The following is a 10,815-nucleotide window of genomic DNA, read 5'->3' as shown; positions in this document are numbered from 1 at the left end:
TCGACGGACAATTCTCAGTCTTTTAACTTTTCAGTTCTTAACTTTTCAATTAATGGCTTCGAGTGGTTGTTTCATCTTCCCTTGGGTTAGACTAGGGTGTTACACAGCAATGATCTCGCAGATTGACATCCCTTCTTATGAAAATGTACAAGAAAGGATCCACCAGAGGGGTAAACTGAACAAGTAGACCCGCAAAATACTTGGGAATACAGAAAGTGTGTTTAACAATGTACATGTAAATACTTAGAAAGCACAGAGGTAAGAAGAGCACACCATATGTTCCAGCGACCATTCCCAACAAATGCATAATCCTTTTCTTCTCCTCGTCAGGTATTGATCGAACAGACCTTATTGCCCTCCACGTGCCAGCGTAACATATAACAACACACATGAACAGCACAAGAAATAGGACAGCCCTGAGATTCAGATGTGGTGGTATGAGGAAGTATTTCAACAAAGTAATGGTCAATATCAAAATCCAAACGGCAAGACAGATCTGGACAGAACGTTTGATTGTGTGCATTCCCTGGTACCAAAGAGGACGTGTCACTGCCACACATCTCTCTACTGAGATGCATATATGAACCCAATGCTACCAAACTGTCCCAACAGAAACATGAAATGAGATGAAATGAGAGCATGGTCTATTCTCTCTAGCTCATATAATATGTGCAGGGGTTTCATTAAGACCTGAATGAGGTCTAAAGCAAGGAGGTTGATGACATAGACAGGGGTGGTGTGATCTACCCTGACTAGTCGCATTACAGCATAACACGCTAAGCTCACTGCAGGCATACCTACAAAAAATAGGAGACTTTGTGCAATGATGTCTGCTTTCTTAATAGCATCCATTGTGGCATTACAGACGACATCAGATGTGTTGTAAGACATGGTGGTGGTATGGGAGTCTCAGGGTTTGTATTCAGCAGGTCCCAAGGTCCTATATTGGGGAGTAATGGGACATTTCATTCTCAAAACTGTAGCAAATGGTCTCCTCAGTTCCTAAACATTTACAGAATTGTGTTAAATGAAGAGGTGAAGCAGTACAGTGGTAAACATGCTCCCGCCCCAACTTTTTCTGTTTTGGGATTGTATTATTTCCTGTAGATGATGAACTCCCCAAATACTTCACAATTTTATGTTAAGAATCATTACAATTACATTGTTTCATCATTTGTGCACACATGTTTACACAGAATGATGAACCCTTTTTGCTTCTAAGAGACCCTGCCTCTCTGGTAGGAATGCTCTTTTTCATACCCAATTGTGTTGCCAGTTAGTCACCAGTTAGTTGTGAAACATTCCTCCTTTTGTTTTCTCTATCATTACACAACTTTCCAGCATTTTGTTACCCCCTTCCCAATTTTTTTTTAAACATGTTGCTGGTATCAAATTCAAAATTAACATATTTTCCATGAAATAGTCAAATTTGACTTCAACATATAACAACTTGCTTGTTACAGTCCCCTATCTATGTTAAATGTCTGTAAAATAAATTATAAATGTATGAACTTGTCATGTGTGATTTTTGAAAACACTAACCCAGAACAGCAGGTTCAGAGGAAGCTTTTTCCCTGCGGCTGTCACTCTACTGAACACTAACTCTCAGTTACAACCAACTTTTCTGCTTCTTTGCACTTCTGGTTAGATGCTAACTGCATTTTATTGTCTCTGTACTTGTACTCTGCACAATGACAATTAAGTTGAATCTAATCTACTGTAATATATTTGTGGTAAAGGACTTACAGTATATGGTATAATGCCAAAAAAGGTCATAAAACTCCACCTGTAATCTTCTGTGTGATGAAAGGGGCCGTTAGGAACAGATATACCTAGAATGCCCAAAATACTTCAAATGAACACACATATTCCTAGCTCTATAACTGGGAAACACATTTGTTTGGCTGTTGGATCTCAAGTAACAACACCTCACAAGAATCAGACTGTACATTGACATGACAGATACCATTAAGTCTTAATTACCTTTTACAAAGTAATCTCTACTTTAAGCAGTACAGGAATAGCCTAGGCTAGCCTAGTTTGGAAATATTCTATTCACTTTAAATTCTTATGCGTATGCCCCATTTTGAGTTTTTTGCCCGACATTGCACATCATCTACTTAGGAGATTATTGCTCCTACATACTTTGGCCTATAATCAAATGCCTGGCCTATTTGGAAAGCTGAGACACTTTAGTTTCCTGGAAAACAATCAGAAAAACTGTGATGTACTGACACAGAGTTACAGAGGCTAGAATATTGTTTTCTCATTCTGCCGGATAACAAGCATCTCTGAACTGACCACATTTCAGCCCTCTAGGTCAGTGGTTCTCAAACCTTTTTCAGTGATGTACCCCCTGTGAAATATTTTTTTCAGTCAAGTACCCTAACCAGCACACAAGAATTACCGCTACGCTTCAACCACGACTCCATTGACTGTGATTGACAGGTGATGGCGGGTGCATGTTACAGGTTGGGTCGAACCATCCTGGTATGGGGGGGGACTCTGGGTTTTTAGGATAATGAAATAGCCTACTGAAATATAAAATTCATTTTATGAACTTATATTTTTCTGAAATATTTATAAATTAATTGTTTTTAAAGTATTTTTTGCATGGATTCTACTTTTTAAATACCCTGGAAATCCAGAGTTCTCGCGAGAGCACAATGGAATTGTCTCTGCAAGACACTCTGGCAAGGGGCAATGATGCACGTTACTTTTACCCCAACATTCTGGGGAATCAGCTAAACTGATGAAGACAGCGCTGCAACGTTGGAGAACAGTACACATTGGTCGTAGTGTTATCCGATTGCGTCGAAGTCCGAAATCATTCAGAGTAAACATGGTCTAGTGTTATCCAATTGCGTGCAGTGAGATTTTTAAATGCATGCTTGTTGCCGCCCCTTGAGTTGGGCCATTACATTGTTCTTGGCCAGACCCTTAATATATCTAGATGATCAGGGTATGGATTTTTCAGGCTACTTTTTAAATATATGTATATTTTAAAATCTCACGTACCCCCTAGAGTGCCTTCAAGTACCCCCATTTGAGAACCACTGCTCTAGGTCACTTGATATGATGACTTAGAAACACAACTGCAGCCCTAGCATCAGGTCTTGTGAAGCTGTGTGCAAAAGTAGATCAATATAGAATGAAAACTACTTTAGACCATTATTTACCAAGGTATGCTGATGCATTTCGTAAAATGCCCTATGGAAGAACCCCTTTGTGTAGAAGCATGATCTTGGTCTCAAATGAAAGGCAACACTCTGAAGTTTCATGCTTGTATTTGGATTATATGGTTTCTGATATTGAATGACTACACTAAATATGGAATAATTACAAAAAAAGATAAATCTTTACAATTTCTATTTCAATTTAATTGGTGGACTATACATCTGCATAACTAATATTGGATCAAATGACATGAATATTCCATTTCTATGGATTTGTGTGAATATTTCCAGACCCAATATGCTATATCTAGCATATTGCTAAATGAGTGAAAGGATAAATAGCCATGTGCAAAGACTGATAGGCGGATTTATTCACAAAATACAAATGTTTCAGACATGTTAAATTAAGACATACAAAAGAATAAATCATTCCATGTCACGATTCAAGTCCCATAACCAAGTCATGGATCTCAGTTTAGAAGGGATTCTGGTTAGCCACCCCTGTAATATAAAGAATTGTAAGAATAAGAAAGCCATTTGTTTCACTCGCATCAATTCTGCCATTGTACTACACATGAATACTATATTTGTCAAAGATACTTACACAATAATGTTATTAATGGGGATGTGAATGAGTTTCACGAAAAATCCGATAAAGCCCATGATTGCAAAACCAATTGCTGTGGCCAGGGCGATCTTCTGGAATTCTGGAATTGGAACATTTTCGCTCAACGTTAATTGGTGAAGTCAAAAAATCTAAAACACTACCTCTTTACCAGAACAGTCTTTATTTGCACGAGATTCAGAAAGATCTGTAGATTTGTCCTGTGATAATAGCAGTCTAAAATGCATATCATGATTTTTTTTTATATTAGAGAGAAGGCCTATATGATTAGTGTGTCTTATTAGGCTACGTCATAACATACATTAACAAACAAACAGACACCCATTTTAATTTAGTTTGACTCACCTTTTCTGTCAGGTTTTGTGCATCTCTTCACCAGCCTTATGGAGTCTTTGACAAACTGCCTTCCTGGCTCCACAAACTGCACCACTTGATCCATTGCTACAGGCTACATTGAAAGCAAAAGTTATTCAGAAAAATAAACATCTAGCTTTTTACATAGGCCTACTTAAGTTATTACAATTTAACGTTCGATCAACACAACCAACTTGGATCTACTTTTTCGAAACTGAGCGAACGGCCATTAATAGAAAGGCCAAATCGTAGGCCTAGGCTACACCGAAACTCCTAACCGAAAATATTTTTCATTGATTTCAAAGAAAAAAAGATTAATCATCTCGTACATGTAGACTACTCACCTTTGTTTTAGGATGCAAGAGGAGGAATGGGACCGAATACAGTCGCTCGGTAATAGTTCTAAACAGAGCCACGTATCGTAACTGAGTCTTAAAACGATGACGACGCTTCGAACTCACTCATGCGCAATTGCGCACTGGTGTCATTCCTCCTTGCTCTGTTGTTGAGTCGTCTACTTCTACCATCAGTATCGCCATCTAGTGGCATGTAGGCTCATCGTTCGGGTTGTCCAGGTCAACGACCACTTTCCTTCTGTTGCTGATTAACTCACAAGAGAGCAGCTGTGTAGCAAGTTTGACGGATCATTTGATTATTTTAATTAAAAACCACTTACTAACTAACGAAACAGAAGATGGAAAGTAGAGTGGAATCAAAGGACCGAGAGAAATCGATTGACATGTGGGCCTTTACGCCCACACTAAGTGTGAACTCATGGAGAATTAGACATCACTTAAGAAACAACTGTCAGGAAATGTTCTACTTGATAAAAGCCTATATTTTATTTTTTTTTCTTCAAACCAGATCATACAAATCAGCAATGCACAATGACAGAACTGAAATAATTGGCACAAATTGAAATAAGAGCAACAGATATCCGGTGGAAAATGATGTGGATAATGAATTTGGTAGTGTGTATGTGTGTGTGTGTGTGTGTGTGTGTGTGTGTGTGTGCGTGTGTGCGTGTGTGAAGTTAAGAAAGGTGTGAAGGTGGAAACCGCTGGTAAAAATCTAAATCTGATCTAAATCTAAATCCTCCCCCCTACTTGTAGCCATGAAACTGGAAGCCATTAGAGAATTAGCTCTGGTAAAGATACAACACCTCTTTGCAAACATTCACATCCCACAAAATGTCCTATGGGACATGAATAATAAAACAGTTGAGGCCGTCAGGAAATGGCTGGGACTGAACTCTCATTCCACCAGGGAAATAATCTTCTTCACACTCAAAGGGGGTCTGGGGGTCCCAAATGTGGAATGGACTTACTCCACTACAAGAATACCACACCTCATCAGCATGCTCAACAACGACGATGCTACAGTCAGAGAGCCAGAGCTTCTCTCCTATTGGACCTCAGGAAGAGAAAGGTCCCTTTGGCCACAGGCGACCAAGACAGCTTCCTAGGCTTCAGGAGGAAAAGCAACGGTAAACTGGGCACACAAGCCAAAGGTTTCAGAGTTCGTTCAGACTGGCCAGACCTAAACGACCTGTGCAACAGACTGGCAGTTAAATTACACTGGACACAAAGCAACTCACATACTGCACCAGAGGTATCTGACGCAGTGGTCACAGATCCATCTTTTACTGTGGAGGCCACAGTCTGTCACAATAAGACACAACACCCACTACAGAGCACAATAGCAAGAATATCCTTACTGAACATCAAACAGATGGACACAAAACAACTCTGGACTGGACTAAGAATGCAGGGAAAGTTGGCATGTCTTGACTTTGCTGACCACTCTACCTCTCATTCAAATGCTGCAATGGGGAGGATATTCTTTGCTAAACTGTTAAGGCCAGACTATAGGTGCTACCAACCAGATACAACCTAGCATTATGGTACCCTGAAAATCACTATCCACACTGTATAATGCATTCTAACTCTGATCACCTTGAATCAGTTGCTCATATTGTAAATGGTTGTAATATGTACAAAGAGCTATGCACAGCACGCCATGACCGTATTGTTGATCTCATTGCCAGTTGTGTTCAAGACATATTTCCAAAAAATATGCCAATGTATTAACACTCACGCGTAATACCAGACTAATTCAACAGCTCTGATGATGTGTTTTGTAACATCCCTAACACCCCTGATGCTGTGCTTGTGGATACAGATAGAAAGGAGGTGCTAGTCCTGGAAATAGGTTGTGTTTGTGATCTGTATATGGACATAGCCGTTTTTGAAAAAAATGACTAAATACCAACTCCTCCTTGCAAAGGTCAGTGACCTAGGCTATGCATGTAGGTTTGTGGCATTGATATTTTGCAGCCTGGGACATGTCCACAAACTGACTGTTAGTGGACTAAGACTGGCAGGGCTACCAATTCTGCTACATATCAGGTGTGATAGGCAGCCTTGCTGTGTGGCGTAAGCGATGCTTTATGTACCCTTGAATGTCAAAGCTGTGTTTTCTCTGAGAATATTTGAATACTTTCTGTAAGAAATTTGATTGGCGGATTCAAATAAAGAAACCGTGTGTGTGTGTGTGTGTGTGTGTGTGTGTTAGTGGGTCTATAAGTAAATAAGTAGGTTAGTAAGGTCAATATTGAAGCTGTTGCGGTGGTGGCCATAGTACATACTGTACATGCCCTTCTAACATCTCATGGTAATTCCATGCGTAATTGAAAGGCGTGCATTCAATCAAATCAGTGGGTTACTCCCAGGTAATTCCCAGCATCTGGCAGCTGAGCTCCCAGAGTTTCTCTGCCATGACGTCGTCTCTTGCTGCCCTGGAGCAACTGGCCGGGGAACAATTGCTGTGGGAGTTCAAAGGCAAAATATGAATATAATACACCATTCAGGTCAATGTAATGACAGAAGACAGAAGTTGATACAGACACATAGTGCATACATTCATGTGTCTATCCATCCATACTTACATACATTCATGCATGCATTCTGTTTAAAATACCTTCTGAGTGTAGTGTGGGCTGTTCACCTGTAGTATCCACCACTTTCTGCGTCCAGCTCGGGCTCCACAGCACAGTAGATGGACGTCTGAGCTCCCTGCACTACTGTCTTGGTGAAGGGCCTGACAATCTTCCACATCACCAGCAGTGGGATGTTCATGTGCCTCTTCAGCTCTGTGCGCACCACTCCCGGGTGTATGACGTACACATTTACTCCTGTACCTAATGAGATTAAAAGGTCCACAATTTACAATACCCCGAGTTACCACAACATAATTTTCTATAAATGTGATGAACGTTATATTTAAAAATGTATACTTTATTTATTAGTATAATCATTGATAATCAGTTGTGCGATATGTGTCCTGGTCTGGTATCATGAAAATGAAGTAGCCCAACACAAACCTTTGAGCCTTTTGGCCAGGGCGCGGGTGCTAAGGATGTTGGCCAGTTTGCTCTGCCCGTATGCTCGTCTGCTGTGGTAGTGTCTCTCGCTGTTAATGTCATCGAGCTGGATGGACCCCCAGCTGTGTGCCATTGAGGACACATTGATGATCCTTGCAGGCGCAGACCTTTTCATTAGGTCCAGCAACAGGAAGGTCAGCAGGAAATGACCTGAAAGACACTCGTCGTTAGCCATTTTGTTGTTTAATCCCCATCTGCCCTCCACCCTTGTACCAATTGTGTGTACACATCATTTTGGGTGTAATGTTTAAGGTGCTGTCCACACGAAAACAACGAAAACGATATTTTTGTGAAAACGATAGTGTTCACATGAAAATGGCTCTTTGGATGCCTGAAAATGCATTTTTTTTGTTTCGATAACGGGTTCCAGAGTGGGATTTGTTTTTAAACGCCGCCTGTCATTGCCGTGTGGATAGGCAACAATAAATGTATGAATATTCTGAATCTGAAACGAGTACTCACCCAAATGGTTTACACCCAACTGCATCTCAAAGCCATCTGCTGTCTTTGAATAGGGGCACATCATTATTCCAGCATTGTTGATGAGAATATTCAGTTGCCTCTCCTCTGTCATGTGATGTAAAAAGACATGCACACATTATTTAAAAAATCTGGCAACAATTGATGACAATAGATGAACATCATAGGGCCATAATTTAGATTATGGGCAAAGTTCAAAGTCTAAAGTCTATATGAAAATAATTGATTAACTGGGCAAAATATGTTCATTTAATACCATGACCAACACCCTAAACACAAACATTGGTTGGGTCCGCTCAGTGCAGAACACCACAAGAAAGCTTTATTTCATGCAGGAGACATTTTGTTTATTAACTTGCACTTTTTGCCTGGTGGTAGGCTATATCTTTTGTATTGTATGCTATGGCTACATCCTAGCCTGGGAACGTGACCAATCGGAGTGTATTTCCTTTGCTCTGGCATTTGAGAATGGGTGTGTATTAAGTATTAGCCAGACAAGGGAAATCTGTGTGTCTGGAAAATGAGAGATCAAATGTCTCCCACTCCCAATTGTAAGCTTACCTCTATTCATTACCTCTGCAAATTCTTTGATGGACTTGGTGTCAGACAGGTCCAGTTTTCTGATCACAACATTTTGATTTCTTGATTCCTCTGTGATCTCTTTCAGGGCGTTCTCAGCCTTTTCAACATCTCTACATGCCATGATAATCCTTGCTCCTATAAGCAGCATCACCGAAAGAAATGCACCAGATTGTTAGCTATTGCAGTGCAAAGCAAGGACTGCAAACAATTCAACTGTTAATAAGTTAGGGGATAATAAAAGTAAAAACAAATGATAAAAGAGGGAAAGAAAAATGAAACTCTTTGATTTTCTGACGCCTTACAACAGTGTGTGTGTGTGTGTGTGTATTTCTATGAGTGTGAATGTTCTAGAAACATTTATGGAATAAATACAGAAATGGAAAAAGAACCTCTTTTGGCCAGGTCTCTGGCTGTTTCTTTGCCAATCCCAGTGTTGGCGCCCGTTATGATCACCGTCTTGCCATCCAGTCTTGCTGAGGAAGACCACTGGCCACAAAAAAATGCTCTGTGATGAGAAGATTTCAAAGAAATTCATGTTTGTTTCATGTCTGTTTTTGTAACTGGTTTTCTGTGTGAGCAAAGTCAGAGTAAGATCACACCTGAACACGGCTGAAGTGTTACTTCCTGTCTCCCACTGCTTCATACACAGTACCCCGGCATGAGTCTCTAGTAAACAGCTTTAAGTATTAAGAGTCTTACCTTAACGTGTATATGTTAGCCATGTCCACTGAGCTACTTGGAATCCTTCCAAAATTACAGCATAGTTCAACTCAAATGTAGATAAAACATTATAGGCGAAGCACTATGTGTGCTTTTTTGCCATTGTCAGTCACAGTTCGATGAATGTTCTGTGCTTTTGAAAGCCGTGGCTAGGTTTTCTGTGCGGCAGTTTGGATTATGCAGTAGGCTAATCCTAGATAATCAGCTGGACCCTAGCCACAACATGCTATTTTACATAGTCTAGGCATACATTCAAATAATATGATGCCTTTAATATCTCATAGATTACCAGTATTTACTGACAAAGATGTTGACCAAGAAGACTAAGTGTTTTCTTCTTTAAAGGGGGTGATGCTGTAAGAGTAGCCTAAACTAAAGTGTGTTCCTTTAATATATAAAATATTGGTAAAATATTTAATACTGCTCAATTTGATGCTGATGAACATTCACTATGACAAAAAGTGTTGAAGCTTCACTGCAATTTTTCTCAAATTCTGCATGTGTGCAAGAGGATTCATTTAATCGTAGGAAAAAAAATATTCTGCATTTTTAAGTTCCAACAAAGAAAGCTTGACTAATTCAGCAACCAATAAATTCCTAGAAGATCAAATCTGAAAAATCCTCATGGTAATCACCTCAATTATTTGCTAGAGTTTAAATGGTGGGATAATCTATTCCAAAGTCCAAACATTTGTTTCCCTATGTCAGCTATCAGAATCGACACCAGAATATTTACTGACCTAATTATTACCTTTATCTTTGATCACACCAGAACAGTAGCTTATCCCAATGGGGGGGGGGGGGGGGGTTGGGGGGTGCTAGATAAGTTCTCTAACTTGTGTGAGTGGTGTCGTGTTCACATGCACAAGGATGTGGTGAGTGTTACTTTTAAGGAAATGAAAACCACAACTACAGTGAGATGAATGTGCAATAGGCCCATATGGACAACATTCTCACCTTACATACAGCAGAAGCAGACACGTTCAAATGCTAATGCACATGCTAATAAGGCCATATGTATCATTGTCTGCACTTATTCATCATGTTGAGTAGTGGAACAAACCACTACATGTCAACTCTTTACATGTCAATTTTGAACATTTGGGCAATTCCACACAAAACTGTCACGTCCATAATGCCAACACAATGCCATGGTATGGTATGATGTGAATGATGATTACTTGAAATTTGAGCATTCATTCTTCTTCTTGGTTGTAGAACTTAGTCAGTCTTGGTTTAGGTTATTATGTTATGAGCGAGGAGTGGCTGTGGTTGCTCTTGTTTTACTTTTATGCTTTATTTTGTCAGAGAGCTCATTGTGTTTATTTGATGTGAGTATGATTATTTGCAAAATACTAAGCACAACTCCATATCATTCTTATTACATGAAAATGCTGATCACACTTCACATAGTGGGTGATACTTTTCACACGAGA

General features: G+C 39.8%; 2 protein-coding genes across 2 annotated transcripts; both read right to left on the bottom strand.

The window, feature by feature from the left end:
• Nucleotides 1–3,523: 3,523 nt before the first annotated feature.
• Nucleotides 3,524–4,661, bottom strand: LOC121716160 (protein transport protein Sec61 subunit gamma-like). The gene is made up of 4 exons (XM_042102404.1): nt 4,500–4,661; nt 4,147–4,249; nt 3,781–3,883; nt 3,524–3,677 (listed from the first exon to the last, which is right to left on the bottom strand). The coding sequence occupies exons 2-4, from the start codon at nt 4,238–4,240 to the stop codon at nt 3,668–3,670; spliced, it is 207 nt and encodes a 68-aa protein (XP_041958338.1). The 5' UTR covers nt 4,241–4,249; nt 4,500–4,661; the 3' UTR covers nt 3,524–3,667.
• Nucleotides 4,662–5,000: 339 nt separating this feature from the next.
• si:dkey-94e7.2 (uncharacterized protein LOC100141353 homolog) lies at nt 5,001–9,381 on the bottom strand. Its single transcript, XM_042102390.1, has 7 exons — nt 9,359–9,381; nt 9,049–9,164; nt 8,639–8,794; nt 8,060–8,164; nt 7,538–7,747; nt 7,162–7,354; nt 5,001–6,979 (listed from the first exon to the last, which is right to left on the bottom strand). Exons 1-7 carry the CDS (start codon nt 9,379–9,381, stop codon nt 6,877–6,879), a joined length of 906 nt encoding a protein of 301 aa, XP_041958324.1. The 3' UTR covers nt 5,001–6,876.
• Nucleotides 9,382–10,815: the final 1,434 nt, after the last annotated feature.

Source organism: Alosa sapidissima, chromosome 1 (genome assembly GCF_018492685.1).
Source record: "Alosa sapidissima isolate fAloSap1 chromosome 1, fAloSap1.pri, whole genome shotgun sequence".
Classification (NCBI taxonomy): Eukaryota; Metazoa; Chordata; class Actinopteri; order Clupeiformes; family Clupeidae; genus Alosa; species Alosa sapidissima.
This window is presented reverse-complemented; position numbering and strand designations above follow the sequence as displayed.